This window comes from Aspergillus japonicus (genome assembly GCF_003184785.1).
Source record: "Aspergillus japonicus CBS 114.51 unplaced genomic scaffold BO86scaffold_6, whole genome shotgun sequence".
Taxonomy (NCBI): Eukaryota; Fungi; Ascomycota; class Eurotiomycetes; order Eurotiales; family Aspergillaceae; genus Aspergillus; species Aspergillus japonicus.
The window spans coordinates 626142-642283 of record NW_020291643.1 but is presented as its reverse complement, the minus strand read 5'-3'; the positions used below and the strand labels follow the sequence as shown (position 1 = coordinate 642283).

The 16142-nt window shown below is 53.4% G+C and overlaps 7 protein-coding genes and 1 non-coding gene across 8 annotated transcripts; 4 read left to right on the top strand and 4 right to left on the bottom strand.

The window, feature by feature from the left end:
* Positions 1–32: 32 nt before the first annotated feature.
* On the bottom strand, positions 33–1966 carry BO86DRAFT_445847 (translation initiation factor eIF2 subunit alpha). Its single transcript, XM_025676475.1, has 4 exons — positions 1574–1966; positions 1337–1499; positions 1061–1268; positions 33–998 (listed from the first exon to the last, which is right to left on the bottom strand). Exons 1-4 carry the CDS (start codon positions 1649–1651, stop codon positions 521–523), a joined length of 927 nt encoding a protein of 308 aa, XP_025531267.1. The 5' UTR covers positions 1652–1966; the 3' UTR covers positions 33–520.
* A 28-nt stretch (positions 1967–1994) lies between these two features.
* BO86DRAFT_386329 (SulP family inorganic anion transporter) lies at positions 1995–4970 on the top strand. Its single transcript, XM_025671306.1, has 5 exons — positions 1995–2162; positions 2259–2824; positions 2885–3514; positions 3576–4092; positions 4148–4970. The coding sequence occupies exons 2-5, from the start codon at positions 2484–2486 to the stop codon at positions 4844–4846; spliced, it is 2187 nt and encodes a 728-aa protein (XP_025531266.1). The 5' UTR covers positions 1995–2162; positions 2259–2483; the 3' UTR covers positions 4847–4970.
* A 137-nt stretch (positions 4971–5107) lies between these two features.
* Positions 5108–6610, bottom strand: BO86DRAFT_453814 (uncharacterized protein; the record flags this gene model as incomplete). Its single annotated transcript, XM_025677020.1, has 1 exon — positions 5108–6610. Exon 1 carries the CDS (start codon positions 6473–6475, stop codon positions 5108–5110), a length of 1368 nt encoding a protein of 455 aa, XP_025531265.1. The 5' UTR covers positions 6476–6610.
* A 130-nt stretch (positions 6611–6740) lies between these two features.
* BO86DRAFT_386327 (F-box domain protein) lies at positions 6741–8849 on the bottom strand. Its single transcript, XM_025671305.1, has 3 exons — positions 8223–8849; positions 7627–8130; positions 6741–7562 (listed from the first exon to the last, which is right to left on the bottom strand). The coding sequence occupies exons 1-3, from the start codon at positions 8348–8350 to the stop codon at positions 6938–6940; spliced, it is 1257 nt and encodes a 418-aa protein (XP_025531264.1). The 5' UTR covers positions 8351–8849; the 3' UTR covers positions 6741–6937.
* An 8-nt stretch (positions 8850–8857) lies between these two features.
* Positions 8858–10184, top strand: BO86DRAFT_386326 (oxidoreductase, short chain dehydrogenase/reductase family superfamily). Its single transcript, XM_025671304.1, has 3 exons — positions 8858–9732; positions 9808–9904; positions 9954–10184. Exons 1-3 carry the CDS (start codon positions 9126–9128, stop codon positions 10018–10020), a joined length of 771 nt encoding a protein of 256 aa, XP_025531263.1. The 5' UTR covers positions 8858–9125; the 3' UTR covers positions 10021–10184.
* A 175-nt stretch (positions 10185–10359) lies between these two features.
* On the bottom strand, positions 10360–10430 carry BO86DRAFT_t58. Its single transcript has one exon. It is a non-coding gene; the product is annotated as a tRNA-Gly (tRNA).
* Positions 10431–13093: 2663 nt separating this feature from the next.
* On the top strand, positions 13094–14595 carry BO86DRAFT_386322 (uncharacterized protein). The gene is made up of 3 exons (XM_025671303.1): positions 13094–13350; positions 13425–13917; positions 13979–14595. The coding sequence occupies exons 2-3, from the start codon at positions 13534–13536 to the stop codon at positions 14210–14212; spliced, it is 618 nt and encodes a 205-aa protein (XP_025531262.1). The 5' UTR covers positions 13094–13350; positions 13425–13533; the 3' UTR covers positions 14213–14595.
* Positions 14596–14653: 58 nt separating this feature from the next.
* Positions 14654–16029, top strand: BO86DRAFT_453810 (uncharacterized protein; the record flags this gene model as incomplete). The annotated part of the gene is made up of 1 exon (XM_025677019.1): positions 14654–16029. Exon 1 carries the CDS (start codon positions 14896–14898, stop codon positions 16027–16029), a length of 1134 nt encoding a protein of 377 aa, XP_025531261.1. The 5' UTR covers positions 14654–14895.
* Positions 16030–16142: the final 113 nt, after the last annotated feature.

Sequence of the window (16142 nt, the reverse complement as noted above, 5' to 3'; positions counted from 1 at the left end):
CCACTCCCAACTCCCACACCTGGTAACAACGACCTCATCAGGCGCATAGACATTATAATAGTCAATGAAAGAACAGCAGAAAAGGGATTTTGTGTCAGTGTCTAACATAGCCACTGGCGTGAAATCGTAGATCAAAGAAGCTTATGTACACCAGAATCTGCGAAGCTCCTCTCGGTCGGAGGCCAGTCACCACCAGAGGAGTAACCAGCAGCTACTGGCTTCCTCAACACATGAGACCGAAGGTTGCCCTCGTTCCTCATATGGTCTCGACCATCGCCGATGATCTCGATTCGCCCCGTCGCGCGTCAAACCGTACCTCCGTCTCATAAAATCGTGTCACGTCCAAAAACTCTATTGAACTTTTCCGATCCCTGTCCATCGTGCTCAACCATGTCCTCTGATACTCGATACTGATTAATCACAGTTCGTCGGACGAACTGTTGTATCCTCCACCGTTCACCATCATTTGAGCAAGCCCGTAGACCACCAGACGGTATCAGTCGGCATACCCGTGCGCAATTTACTCAAGGTTACCCTCATCGCTCTCGGAGTCATCCTCATCGCCGCTGACCAACATGACCTCACGCTCACGCTTCTCCATGAGCTCCTGGAGGGCAGCATCATCGTGCTCGGTAACGGCCTTGGGAGCCATCTTAACTGTGCAGGCACCACCAGACTCCTTGATCTTGGCCTCAATCCGTTGAATGGCCTCCTCGAGCTGCTGGATACCAATAGCCTTGTCCAAGCACTGGCTAGTCAAGACGTACAAAGGAGGGGCGACCAGCTTGACCTTGATCTGGCTTTCGGCGTTGTTGTTGGCCTCGGCGGTGCGCAGGGCCTCCTTGACGGCATCGATACCATCGTAGCCGAAGCAGGTAACCTCGATATCGGCACGGACCTTGGTGGGATGAGGGGTAAGTCTCTTGCTGATATAATGCGTCAACTCCTTCTTGACGGCTTCGCTGGGAAATTCGACGTCGTTCCACACATCGGGGTTCCTAAGATAACCATAAGTTACACGATTGATCAATGGCATTGTTGCCCGCTATTGCAGCCTTACGTGATGGAGATCTTAAAGGCATCGTGGGAGTGGCCGTATTTGCGGTTCAAGGGCCATCCGATCTGCTGGTATAGGGTCTCAAGAGGGGTCTGGGTGGCCTCGGCAACATGGCGCATGATGGAGTGCACAGCCTTGCTCTTGTTGTATCTCTCCTCACACTTGATAACATCCTCGGGGGAAACACGACGCTTGGACAGATCAATATAACCTGATGACAGGAAACAAAGAGATGTCAGCAGGCTTCAGTTCGATGACGATCAGATCAGTTGCCCTTACCCTTCTCCTTGTCCACACGGAGCACAATGACGACCTCGTTACGGCCAATACGAATGAGCTTCTGGATACTGCGGATACGTCTGCGCGACAGTTCGGAGAGCAGGATCATGCCGTCGATGTTGTCATATTCCAGCAGCTTCACATATGCGCCCATTTCGGCGATCTAAGCATTGCAGAACCGTGACTGTCAGCCAGTGTTTCCTGTTGTCACGTCTCCCAGACCCAGCAGATGCGTACCTGCTTCACATTGACCATGACATAGCTGTCCACCTCCGGGTACTTCTCCTCGTAAAAACGGGAATTTGTCAACGACATTTTCGGCGGGGTTGCGCCTTGTGCTAGGCAAAGCTTTGAGCGGGGTTAAAAGGTCGGACTGGAGGGCCGAGAGAAAATGGGATAAACCGAGACTGGACGGTCTCAAGTCGATATTGCCGGAAGAACCACCGAAAGGGGAGCGAAGGTGTTTGCGAGATGGGTAATGAGGCTTGCCACTTAATCGGGATCACAGAAGCACATTTCGAAAAACCCACATTTGGGCCTCGCGCTTGGCTGAGTCATCACGTGCCGTGCTGGTGACCCTCACCGCTCGGCAGAACCCCCCCGATAGATAGTCTCATGGCTACGATAGCAGGTTGTTATCGCCTGACCGAACGGGGGGCAGGGGCATTACTACTTCATCCCCAACCTTTTAACCTTACCTTTCTTTGCCCCTTCACTCTCTTGCATGCGTGTGGTGGCGGGGTGAAAAGGGATTGAAAGGTAGGCCAGCTTCAGACACGTTGCTCGGCACCGATTTTCTTTTCTCTGCAGCTCCATTGGTCTTTTGGTATGTGCCTTCGTCCAGTGTCTCTCCGTACTATTCTATCCTATGGCTTTGCTCGCTCCGCCTATCTGCTGACGATCCCGCTAACTCTCTTAGCAGTAGCCACCGCGCCCTGCGCTACGGATTCCGCGCTTTTTGACTCGCTGCTTTGCCCTGGACAGTCCATCTACTAGTTGTGCTGTCTTAGTCGCTTCATTTTTTGGAAATATTTTTGCTATCTATTTAGTTTCTACCACATCTGCCGCATATGGCGTATAACGCACTCCTCTAGACTGTCGCATTCCAGATATATTTGGTGACTCGGTGGATCTTCCCCGCAACACTATGCCGGAGACAAACGAGCATCTCCGACAACACCGCTCTTTGCGGGACCAGATCGTGGGACTTTTCCAAGGATTTTCGCAAAGCACTTCCGATGCCTCCCACACAGAACGGATCATCGTGCCCCGAGAACCTAGCGATAGAACCCGTTTGCTGAAATTTTACGATGGTGACGACCCTGCATGTGGTCTGAGAGATGCTTGCAACCACGGTACATTCTCACCAAGACCAGGTAGTGAGGAATATGAGGATGGTACTTCTGGGCCAGATTTTGTCCAGGGGCCTGAGAATATGCCCAGGACAGGGTCAACGGCAGCCTGGCCGGTGAAAAGCCCCAGGTCTCTGTATGTTTGGACCTCAGGTCGATCTAACGGGCCTCAAATGCTGATGACAACAACCTCCAGGTATATCTCATACTACATCCCGTTTTTCAACTGGATACCTCAATATCGGTGGTCGTTCCTGCGCGGCGATCTAATCTCCGCCTTGACAATCGCATCGATCTATATCCCAATGGCCCTTTCTTTGGCCTCGAATCTTGCTCATGCGCCCGCAATCAACGGACTATACTCTTTCGTGTTCCAACCTTTTATCTACGCGATCCTTGGAAGTAGCCCCTTGTTGCTTCTCGGCCCAGAAGCGGCTGGGTCTCTGTTGACAGGTACCATTGTCAAAACGAGTGTCTCGCAGGGACTGTCACGAGAGGACGACGAAGCTGCGAGCGCCATGGTTGTCGGTGTCGCAACTGCCATGGCAGGCTCAATGATACTCGTCGCTGGATTGACCCGGTTAGGCTTCCTAGACAACGTCTTGAGCCGACCGTTTCTCAGAGGCTTCATCACCGCAATTGGCTGTGTCATCTTTGTCGACCAGCTCATCCCAGAAGTGGGCTTAGCTGATCTGGCGAGGGATGCGGGCGTCAGTCACGGAAGTACAGCAGAGAAGCTCGTCTTCCTGCTCAGAAATATCAAGAGCTGCCATGGTCTGACAGCTGCAGTCTCCTTTGCCAGCTTCACGATAATCATGCTTTTCAGGTACGTGATTTCCACCCGCCCCTAATGGAATGGTCGAGTCTCTGACATGCGCATCACGCAGAACACTCAAGAAATTCTTGGAGCCACGGTTCCCTCAGGTTGTCTACTTCCCCGACCGGATTATCGTTGTCATCTTGTCAGCAGTTCTTACCTGGCACCTCGGCTGGTATGAGAAGGGGCTTGAAATTCTTGGGCCCGTCCAGGAGACAGGCAATGGGATCTTTGCGTTCAACTGGCCTTTCCAATTCCAGCATATGAAGCATGTACGGACAGCCTTGAGTACTTCCTTTGTTATTGCATTGCTTGGCTTCTTTGAGTCCTCCGTTGCCGCCAAAGGGCTGGGCGAGAAACGAGATGGAGTGCAGGGCATGCCCGTGAGCGCCAACAGAGAAATGGTGGCGCTGGGCGTTGCCAATGTTGTTGGTGGCTGTTTCATGGCGCTTCCTGCATTCGGTGGTTACGGGAGAAGCAAGTTGAATGCTTCCACAGGGGCGCGATCTCCGATGAGCAGTATCTTTCTGAGCATCATCACCGCCGTTTGTATTAAGGTGATCCTGCCTTACCTGTACTATTTACCGGTGAGTTGGTCCCTACACTTACACCACTTGTTTACAAACTGACGGCATATTCCAGAAAGCTGTGCTTTCCTCTACAATCTCAGTGGTGGCATATAGTCTAATAGAGGAGTGTCCTCATGATGTGGCTTTCTTCATTCGCCTGCGTGGCTGGACAGAGCTCACATTGATGATTCTTATCTTCGGCTCGACAATCTTTTACTCCCTGGAACTGGGCATTGCTCTCGGAATCGGATTGTCTATTTTGATCCTGATTCGCCATTCGACCCAGCCTCGAATTCAGATTCTTGGTAAGGTCGCCGGTACCAGTGATCGATTCGACAACGCCGAACTCCACGGGGAGAATGTGGAGCTCATCGAGGGTGCGCTTATCGTCAAAATCCCGGAGCCTCTCACATTCGCCAACACCGGCGACCTGAAGAATCGTCTGCGCCGGCTCGAATTCTACGGCACCAACCAAGCACACCCTTCCCTCCCGCGCTCACGCCCCCCCGAGCATAACAAGAACATCATCTTCGACGTGCACGGGGTCACTAGCATCGACGGCTCCGGGACGCAGGTTCTCTCCGAGATTGTGAATGAGTATCTCAACCTCGGAGTGAGAGTGTTCTTCTGCCGTCTTCCCAATCGCAATGTCTTCCGCATGTTCGAAAGGAGCGGCATCGTCGACCGCTGCGGCGGCATGCAATACTTTGTGCACAGTGTTGACGAGGCCCTGAGACTTGCCGAAGCAGAGGGTGGACCATTGGAGCCTTGAGCCCCTCGTCGCAAGGCGAGCCAAGTTCGCCTCTGGGAGGGTTGTTCGCGTTTGGTTCTTCCCCACGATCATCGCCATGTATAGACGTGACACGTGTTTCCGATATATCGCTTGACAATTTTTGCTGGTTATAGCCTCCGTTAGATTTGCTGATAGCGATGGGAGCCGCAGAGCTCCAACCCTTGGTAATTTCATCAGAGCTTACCTTTTTGTTTCCTGCGTAAGGAGAAGTCACGGCTGGTCGCATGCTTCATTCAGCCTTCAAGACCCATGACTCTCACCCTCCCCCCCGGCTGCCCTCCGCAATACATCTAGAAGCAGCATCTCCGCGGCGCGTAAGGCAACCCGATCCTTAAGACTCAACGCAGTAGCGCCAGCAGCAACAGGAGGAACCCCCCTCTCATCCTCGTCCTCCTCATCATCATCCTCAGCACCTGCCTGCCCAGCACCGGCACCAGCACCAGCACCAGCAACGCCAACCAGCTTCATCTTCCCATCCGCGCCCAGCATAAACCCCCCACAACTGACCCTCGTCACCCTCACCACATCCCCACCTTCCCCCCCAAGCCCCCTCCCCTCTTTCAAATCCACTCGCATCGCCAAATGCGTATCCAAATACCCCGCAATCTTCCCCAACACATCCTCACCCCCCAGCTGATCTGCAACCCCCCCCGCAACCAGACCCCCCACCACCCCGCGCGGCACACAAACATCCAACCCGCGCAACCCCGGCGCCACGGGCCCCTGAAACCCCAACATGAAATGCACATCCCGAACCACCGCCCCGACGACCTCTTCTCCGGAACCGGAAGCCCCACTTCCGGCGGAGCGAACCTCCCCCCCGAGGCAGGAGAGATACCCCTCCAACATCCTCCCCAAAAACCCAGACGGGAGCGTCAAGCCCGCGGCGTACGTGTCGAACGTCGCGGACAAGAACCCCAAAAGGGTCTGGCGGAGCGGGGCGGGGAGCTTGGTGAGGAGGAGCGGGAGGTGGGTGGTTTGGGTGTGGGCGTGCGAGCGGAGGGTTCGGTGCGGTGCGGCGCTGGCGCTTGACGGCGAGGTTGTTGGTTTTGGGGTGGTGGAGGATACGGCGGAGGGCGTGAGGAGGGCCGCGCGGTAGGTTTGCGTTTCGTAGGTCAGCGTGATTAGGATGCCGGCGCCGGGGGTGCCGGGCGTGGTTGCGGGGCGCCGCGGGCGGCCGCGGGGGCGTTGGGGCGTTGGGTCGTTGGTGGCGGTGGTGTTGTTATTGTTTGTGGTGGTGGTGTTTGTGGAGGGGGAGGAGGGCGAGGGCGAGGGCGAGGGCGAGGGGTTCGCGTTGGATATGGCCCCGGTGGTGGTGGTATGGCCGGACAGGGAGAGTGTGGGGATGGGTTCCCAGGTGCAGGAGAGTAAGGCGCCGGTTTTGGAAGCAGATGACGGGTCTGTCTCGTCGGAGGCGCCGCCGCCGCCGCCTATCTGGAAGGTTGCGCCTGAGACGGAGGAGGTGCCGGTGAGGTGGTCGCGAAGGCGGGCGGCGTAGGTCTTCAGGGCGTGGTTGTTGTCGAGGAGGGAGGGGAATTCTTTGCCATGGTGGAGCGGGGAGAGTCGGTGTAATGTCCAGGTTGTGTTGAGGAGGCTCAATTGGGCCATTGTTGCTTTAGAATTATAGTAGGTACTATTTTTTGTGATTGTTATGGTCGAAGGAGAGGGAGGAAGGGAGCGGAGGAGAGTTTCACATGTCGCGCGGACAGGCTTGGTCCGATGTCAGTTCGGAAGAAAAACATCTCTTGGCAGGGAAGCTCTCTCCAGCGGCCGTTAAGTTCACCTTAATTTCCCCGGGGAACGAGCCCGCGTCGCCCAAGAATTAATTACGTCCGACGAATTCTAACTTTCTCACAACGTATCACAGTCAATAGTCTGATTTGGAGTCTTGTGCCGAATCCGGAATATGCTAGAAATTCAAATTGACGCTGCGGCATTGCAGTCATAAAGTTGACACCCGCCTCGTCTCCCGCCATCATACACCGAAACCCCCCCGCTGGAACGCCATGCCTCAAAAAACAGAGAAAATGCAGGATAACGCAGCGCTTGCTAAACCCAAAACGGAAAGATTCACGCATGCCAGCCCTCTCTCACGCGGCACTCGCGACAGGACAATAAGACAGGCAGCCCGTTCCAGACCATGACGCGATCGACATCATGGGGCGCCGCATGCCTCGAAGCCAGCTCTTCCCCAACCACATCGAACCAGACGTCTTCTACGGATCCGTGGAGGTGGACGTTTGGCGAGATCTGGAACACCAAGGACTGGATGTCGTCCTTCTCGTTCAAAGTGATATCGTTGTGGAAATTGTGCATAAACTCCTTTCGCTGCATCCGCTGGCTTCCACCGTCCCCGATCTCTGCAGAGAAATACTCCACGATCCGCGAGAATGGGGATACCGTGAGCAGTGACCCGATCCAACTGTCATCCGACACCGTAGGCTCATCCGGTGGTACTGTATACCGCAGGTAGGAGACTAGGAGTTGCATGCAGTGGTGCGTGGCTATAAGAGTCGCCGTGTCGGTGAACGGGGGTGCCTTGATTATCTTTACTTGCAGCTCCCGGTACATGACTTTGCGAATGTGAGGGGGGATGGGAACCGGAAGACGTCCGGCCTCGAACTCTCGTAGGAGGATGTTGGTTTGCTCTCGTCTGGCGAGAGCATAGGTTTCCAGGAAGTAGAGAGCATAGTACCTGGGGGATAAGAAAAGTATATCAGCGGAAAATCATCGGAGACAAGTCGCAGGGCGATACTCACATCAGGGGAGTGAGGTAGAACCATAACCGCGCGGTCGTCTGCTGCACAAAAGCATATCGCTCGGCCTTGGAGGAGAAAACCGACTTCATGAAGCCTGGCTCACTGTGCACGAACCGATCCATGACACGATCCGCAAGGTAGCAGCTCAACTTTGAACATTGCTTCTGCCGGCGGCGCAAACTGAAGATGTACTTGAAGGTGTAGATATGGCCCCCCCTGGCACTTTTCGCCGGAGGGAACAGGTCCGACAGAAGCACTACATCATCCTCCGGACTTCTAGTATAGGTTTTCTCGCCGTCGATAGGGGAAGGAAGCGTTCCGCCGCGGCGTTGTCGCAGATACTGGCGCGTGATCCATTGTTCTTGGGAGGTAAGCAGCTGGTAGAATGACTTGCAGACCAGCTTCAGTGGTAGTAGATCGGTGACGCCGCAGTGGGCGAATATCTTGATCTGGATTTCAACGGGGAGGAGGTCCCAGGGGGCCGAGGTCGGTACTATGTCCACTCTGTCAACATTGGGAAAACCCACGTCAGTAACGAGCACGCCTCGAGGCTTGAGCGTCGGTCATCAATCTTCAGCAGGGGTGGTCCAACGTACAACGACACGGAAGATGGCACTGCACCGGGTTTGGAGGAATTGCTCTTCTTGGCGTCGGATCTCTTGCCTCTGTTGATGGCAGCGCGTGCTTTTTTGGCTTGCAGCATAAAATTGTGGAATGTACTCATCGTCAAGTACCGTTAGACATGAGGAGGCCAGCTCCGACTTCAGCACTTTTAGAATAGACAGCTTGACACCATAGAGAGCCCTGATTCCTCTCGTCGATCGTTTAAAAGGGATTCTCCACTGGCGCCTTTTGGGGGGCAGAGGGGCGATGACTAAGCAGGGCTGAGCAAGAGGATTGTTGCTAATTTAGAAGCAGGCCACGAATAGAAGCGGAGCACACGGGGTGTATAGGTTGTGAGAGGTGATTCTGGGTGTGTGTGAAGGTAAAAAGAGGCGAGATCATGTTCGAAAGATGAGACTAGAGAAAGAGAGAGAAGGAGACGGAGGCAGATGCGGTCGTCTGAGACTGACTGCTGATTGGGGGCTGGATTCACTACTCGTGGCCACTGAGTGCAGTAGATGATAGGCAAGCGCTGCGATCGCGTGAAATTCCGCTTAAGCGGCGGCTAACCATGAGCCAACATTGTCTAATGACAGATGAGAAGGGGGGCGATGATTTCATGTCGACTCCTCAGACATGCATGCATAAAAAGGTAATCAAAGGATTGGGGAGGGGTAAGAAGCCGTGTCACAATCCGGAGTCGGACTTACGTCATTAGGAACAGGGGTCAGCACCAGCTATTGTTCACTTCTTCGACAACGCGGGGCACGCTGGGCATCATTCTTGCCCTGCACAGCTCACTGCACAGCTTACTGAATCTGAGAATCCAATTCAGGACCCCGAACTCTCAAGTTTTGTCCTTTGTACTGAGACACCAAGTCTTGCCGATGCGAATCATGTCCGAGAATATCCTCATCGTCGGTGCTACCAGAGGCTTGGGGTCGTCCCTCAAGACTCTATATGCAGGGAGACAATCCACGAAGACGGTTTTCGCAACGACCCGTGATTCTACGAAGCCAAAAGACGAGCCTCTCGTCTCATGGATCCCGAACATTGACGTGTCCAAGCCTGATGTTGGCCAAAGTTTGGTTTCCCAGCTGCCCTCATCCGCCAAGATCTCAACTGTCATCATCTCCGCGGGCTATTTTGGGTTCGAGACATTCGATGATCCCGATTGGGAGAAACAAGTCAAGATGTATACCACTTCTGCTATTGGGCCTGTGTTTCTAGTCCATCATCTGGTCAAAGCCGGACTCTTGGATACCGGTAGCAAGATAATTCTGGTCAGTAGCGAGAGTGGAAGCATTACGTTGCGTCATGAGAAGGAGGGCGGCGGAAATTATGGCCATCATGCCAGCAAAGCAGCCCTTAATATGGTTGGGAGGCTGCTGAGTTTGGATCTAAAAGACAAAGAAATTGCTGTTGGCATAGTCCATCCGGGGTTTATGCGCACAGAAATGACAAAGGGCGTGGGATTTGACAAGTATTGGGATGCCGGCGGAGGTAGGTCGTCGAATCGTTTGCATGTGTCACTTGTTTGTTTCTCGTTTAAGACACACTGACCGCTTGACCTTGCAGCTGTCACCTCAGATGAGGCAGCAGAATCGCTCGCTTCCTTCACAGACACGTTTGACATCAGCAAGACCGGACAATACTGGGCACCGCGGGGCCCTAGGTTTGTGTAGCCTTGTTGAATATTCTGGGAACCAAGCTAACCTGGCCAGGGACATTGGGACTGCTGAGCCTGTCCTAGGTAGCAACTTGCCGACACCACTCCAACTGCCCTGGTAGAGGGCTTTTTGGCACGTTGAAGCTGGGGCTGGTACTGTGGCGACCAGAAGGGTTCGGTTCCTCGTTTAAGAGTAGCTTATTGATTGGTACAACTGGACATATTCTGTGCAGGATTTCATCAATACCAGGCATCGATTGTTTGTTGTAGGATCGGAAAGTACTGTCAGCTGAGATCAGTTGAAGGTCTAGCCTATAGATCTCTGGTCGATTTAGCGATACGAGAGTGACTCTGGGTATGTAAAGAGAGGAAAATACCATGAGTTATACCTTGTATATCAGCTGGAGCTGGAGCTAAAGAATGCCGAGTGGAAGATCGAGCAGCAAAAAAAAAGAGAACATTGCATCATCCGTGAATCGAACACGGGCCTCATCGATGGCAACGATGAATTCTACCACTAGACCAATGATGCTTGTTGTTGAATATAATGCAGGCCGTACCTCAGAATAATTGTACTTGAAAAGGACATCTAGCCGTGGTGGTTAACAGCTTCGTGATAACAATTCCAGCTTACCTGTTAAGTGTTGTGTGTTGCCATGTCGCATCCCAACACGGGTCCGACAGTATAGCCTTGCAATTATATTCACCGACATCATGTCTCTTGAAAGAATATTTGGCATGTCTGGGCATTCATAACATTTCAGCTCACAGCCATTAAGCAGGTTTTCCGACCCGCGGTCTGCAGGCACACGAGGAATGTCATCCCGAGCCGATAATGACATATTGTTCGGTCTAGGCGGGAATCGCCTTCATGCCAGCTCGATCTCTGCATTCACGCTTCGAAGTCTAGAGCTGCGCAGGGATATGCCCCTTTCCAGGAGGAACATTCAATTGACAAGATGTAGAAGGTGTGCCGACTGTTCTGTTTGTCACGCCAACCATGAGCATGTTGATCGAGGATTGGAATAGACCCGGATCATCATTAAAGTAGGGACCAACTTCTGGTTCTAGTAATTGAGATTAGCAGAGGTCAAGTATGCGACCCAGCGGAAATATGCGTATGACCCACTATCAAAGCACACTTGCCTGAGGCCAACGATTGTACCAACGATTGTAGTGGGATTGCCATTTGACTTCTTCTCTAAGCCGATGCTACTACCCATTCCAGTCCTTGTACGGCCTTTGGTGTCACACTAAAGCATGACGGTAATTCCATCATGTTGTTATTCATCACAAAAATCAATGTAGGACCTGCATGAAGCACCCACTGTCGCGTTTGAGCATACCCCAGATCAGGAAATCGGGTTTGACTTCTTGGTGGCACAGGGCAGTACTGAGTAGTTCAACCTTAGCCCAACGACGCACGAAGGATCATGGCACAGCCCCGTCGCGCCCGATCCCTTGGCGGGAAAAAAGTGGGGCCATACTCTGTGCCTCTTTTCACCAGTCAGTACTCAGGAAGTCGTATCGGGTGACACAACAGATCACAGGATAAGTTGTTGACCCAGGTTGTTTGCTGCGGTATATACTTTGTCCAACGGGCTCAGCCCGCCGGGCGTATCTTTTACAATTCCCAATGCCGAACATCCGTCGCATTTCGCGCTAGATCCTTCGCTTTTCCTCGGGGGAAAGTGAACGTAGGCCAAGGTTGACAACACTAGTCTCCAAGGCGGGTCCACGGTCAAAAGACTCAATAGTCAAATAGGGCTGTGCACCGCAGAGCCTCAGATGCGACGGGAAATACGTACCCCATTGACCAGCCCAAATGATGACCAGTCGAGGGGCTAGAAAACGTCTCGAAGTATTGGTTCCTTCACGTGGACAGGATGACAGAAGATCTGGGTGCCCCGCTCAACGAGGCACAGTATCCCAGGGTACCAGGGCAACGATGCAGAGGAATGTCGAGCCAACCAACGTTGCAGTAGGGGCATCTCGATCGTCCCGTCCATGTGTTGAGTGTCCAGTTTTGATGTAGGGATTGAATCCGTATGGTTGGCCAGCTCTTTTCACCTTTCGCAAGTGATGTAATAGGTGATCGACCAGGGGTGGTCGGTATTGGCTAGTGAATGGCTCAGAGACTTGAGACCGGATAAGACGGCCATTTTTCTCAACTGGTACGCATTGGTTCTCTTACGGACTAGTCTCTAGGCTGAACGCTAGGCCATGAACCAAGATGGTCTGCTGTGAAAAGAGGGCTTTTATTGACCTATGATGAAGATTGGTGTGGGAAGACGAGGAACTCTAAGAGTACTAAAGGTTCATGAAGTCTGCCTCAAGGAGCTCTAAGCCTCCCGACTTCCGAAGACAGGGGCGAGGGGCGTGAATCCCTGCTGCTCTTATGATGGATTGTGAGCTCAGCCTTGGACCCTTTTCCAATGAGAGAGACAGCACGATCATATTTGAGTTGGCCAAGAGACGGCCTGAGGAATCAAGGGCCTCAAGGGCCTCAAAGCGGCGGCCCCGAGTAGCCTAGTTGGAAGGAATGGGCCAGACCCCACAGCTGGGCGAAGCCAACTTAGATAGATCCACTTGATAGTTGATAACTTGATAACCCCTTAGCTCATGCGGAGAAAGAACATCTGATCTCCGGGCGAGTGACATGGATGATGGAAGGATCGATGAATGACGGTACCTATTAGATTAGTGAATGGACTACCTAGTAGTTGCATGCGGTAGGTGCCGTTGGCAGCCCTGGCTGTTTTGAGCTTTGAGACCAAACGAAAAGTAAAATTTCCGACAGCTGCGAGCGCCCCTCCCATGGTCGGACGACTTAACACTCACACCCGAGCTCGACCAGTACTAGTATTTAATCATCATCTCTTCCCCTCCTTCACGGCCCTACTTTCTGACTTCATCACTTCATCCATCGATCATCCCTCAATTTAACCTTGCAGCTATCTTGAGGTATCTTGCCTACCCTTGCTTGGTAGATATCATACCACTACAGCTATCCGACTAGTGTATACAAACGGTCGTGCATGAATCATCGTCACTCATACAACCTGAAACACATACCAATCATGTCCGACATCAATGGAAAAGCGCCTGCTCAACCGGTGGACTCCCGCCCCTCGGCTTCGGCACGCAATAATCTGGTCAACGTGCAACCGGCGCGCCTGGAGGATTTGCAGCCCAAGTACGCTCAGCAAATTCAGCACAGCGAGGACAATCCAGATGCGCATGGCTGGTACGCCGGATTCAGTGAGTGCACTCGAATTAAATAAGATCCCTGTTCTTCCTAGATCCCCGGTCTAACAAAGCACCTTCTGGGTAGTTCACGGACTGGGAGAATTTATCGGATGTCTGGGTGCCATACCATGCTGCTTCTGTTGCCCAAACCCCTTCAAGCCGGTCGCACAAGGTGAAGTCGGCTTGATCACAAGATTCGGACGGTATGTGACCTTCGCTCTCCTTTGTACTCCCATGCCTTCGTTGAACCGCACATACTGATGCTTCGCGCTCTTAGATTCGAGCGCGCTGTCGACCCCGGTCTCGTCAAGGTGAACCCTCTTAGTGAGCACCTCACGGCTGTCGACGTCAAGATCCAGATTGTTGAAGTGCCTCGCCAGAGCTGCATGACCAAGGATAACGTCAATTTGAACCTGAGCTCCGTTATCTACTATCAGATTGTCTCGCCCCACAAGGCTGCGTTCGGCATTTCCAACATCCGACAAGCGCTCGTAGAGCGTACTCAAACCACCTTGCGCCATGTGATCGGAGCGCGGGTTCTGCAAGATGTGATTGAGCGCCGTGAAGAAATTGCTCAGTCGACATCGGAGATCATCGAGGACGTGGCCTCCGGATGGGGTGTTGCAGTCGAGTCGATGCTCATCAAGGATATCATTTTTAGCAATGACTTGCAAGACTCACTCTCTATGGCTGCGCAGTCCAAGCGCATCGGTGAGAGTAAGGTTATCGCTGCCCGGGCTGAAGTAGAGTCGGCCAAGCTTATGCGTCAGGTACGTTTCAAGTGCTGTTCTCGTTACATCCAAGTCGCAGTGACTAACTCAAACCTTTTAGGCCGCCGATATCCTGTCCTCGGCTCCTGCTATGCAGATCCGCTACCTTGAGGCGATGCAGGCCATGGCCAAGACGGCCAATAGCAAGGTCATCTTCCTCCCAGCAATGAACCAGACTGTGCAGCAGCAGCTTGCAGCAGCAGAGAATGCTGGGGAGGGACCAAGCCGATATGGACAACAAGTCGAAGATGGCTTTCAGCAGGCAATGAATGCACGTGTGGTCGAGAATATCTAGAGCATCACTCGTTGTTTCTGTGATATCGCGGAGGTTGGTGCTTAGGTTGATGAGTTTGATGGAGATGTCGCGTGGTTGGAGCTGACTGGACCCTACCCATGACGTTCTCTAAGACAGCGCTGCTGCTGCTACATTGTGCGCAGCTTGCATTCATACGCGAATGATTATGACGATACCCACCCTCGTTTTCGCTTTTGCTTATGATACTCCCGGAATGCGTTGGGCCTTCTTTTTTGATAGTTTCTGCTATCGCTTTGCTAATATCCTTGTCCTGTTAATATTATTGTGCTCCAATTGAGACTAGCTCGACATTGGTGTTATCCTCGCAGTTGGCCACCGTAATGTACCTATTTCAAACGCCCAGTATATCAAGAGTAGTATCATAGTGGACCACGTTTCTCGAACTCCAAAAGGCCGTTCAATATCTATTTCCCATACTGGTGTACATACAGTATATACTGCCGTGGGCGGTCTGCGGCCGAGTGCGGAGGTATTTGTATGGGGAACGGCGACAATCCCGCAATGCCCCCCTGTCTTTCAGTTCATCAGACTAACTATTCGGCTCCAATACCTTTGCTCTATCTGCCGTCAACCGATGAAATAGGCGCAAAACCAATCGACAGATTCGCCGCTCAGAGGATCCCCGACTGAAAAAAGGAACAACCAGCGAAGGTCCAGCCAGAATGGCTCCCTCCAAGACCCCCAATCCCGCGGCGCCCTCAGCCAGCGCGCGACCGTCCCTCGAGCAGAACACGAACCCGGACTTCACAGACCCGTCGTTCGATCCCGCCGAATATCTCAACAATGCACTCCCTGCCCTGGCGCTGGCGTCTTCGCAGTCGATCCCCAATAACAACAGCGGCAGCAGCAGCAATCCCCGAGGCGCGGCGCCGGGATCCTCCTCCTCCATTCCTTTGCCCGAGATGTCCACACAAATCCAGTCCGTTCTCTCGCAGATCAGCGCGCACAATGTCCGGCATTCGAGCACGCTCACGCGACTGACTGATGAGATCTTGCGGGGCGGCAGTCGGCTGGCCTACGAGGTCGAGGTGCTGCGCGGCGAGACGATCGCATTGTCGGATACGCTCACGGAGGCGCTACGGGGGGATATTGCCAAGTTTGTTCCGGAGGGTGTGGATGAGAGTTCGGGCAAAAAGGTGGACCAGCAGGAGGAGGGTCGAGATCATGACTCCGGAGCTGTCGATGTCGGAGCGGGGGGTGTGGATGGCAAGGCTGACGAAACAGACACAGAAGCTGCTACGATACAGGACCCGGAGTTCATTACGAAATTACGTATGCTGAATCAGGTGCGGGCTCGGTTGGAGGAGGTCGTGCAGACCTTCGGGGATGCGATGGAGTGGCCCGTTCCCCCGTCGGAGACCTCCCTGGCTTCATCGTTCATCTCGGTGTCGGCGCCGGAGGCCGGGCCTGAGAATCAGAGTCGAGAGGAGAAGGGCCAGGAGGTGGCCAGGCAGCTGCGGGCGGAGGTGACGGGGCTTCTGGAGAGCAATGGTGGCGGTCTGGAGGGGATGGAGGCTGCGTCGCGCCGGGTCGAGGCGCTGCGGACGTTGGCGTTGGTCTGGAAGGGGACTGCCGAGGAGAAGGCTCGGAATCGCGCTGTGGACAGCCTGGCAAAAATCGTTGAGGATCGTCGCAGAGCTCTAGAAAGCCAGACCCGAGCGGACTCGTCCCAGCAAGCGTCGGGCTCTTCTACTAAAGCACAGTCGGCTGGCCACCGGCGGCAGGAGAGCGAAGGCCCAGCCGGTGGTATTTTCCGCAACTTGCAGCGGTTACGCGAGGAGATCTATCTTGAATGAGATGATGGATTTTACAATCATTAGCATAGTTACGTCCCTGCAAGCAAAGCTTCTCACTAACGACTCGATCTGTTGCATGTCACTGGTGCGGAAATTCATGGATTGAATACCTG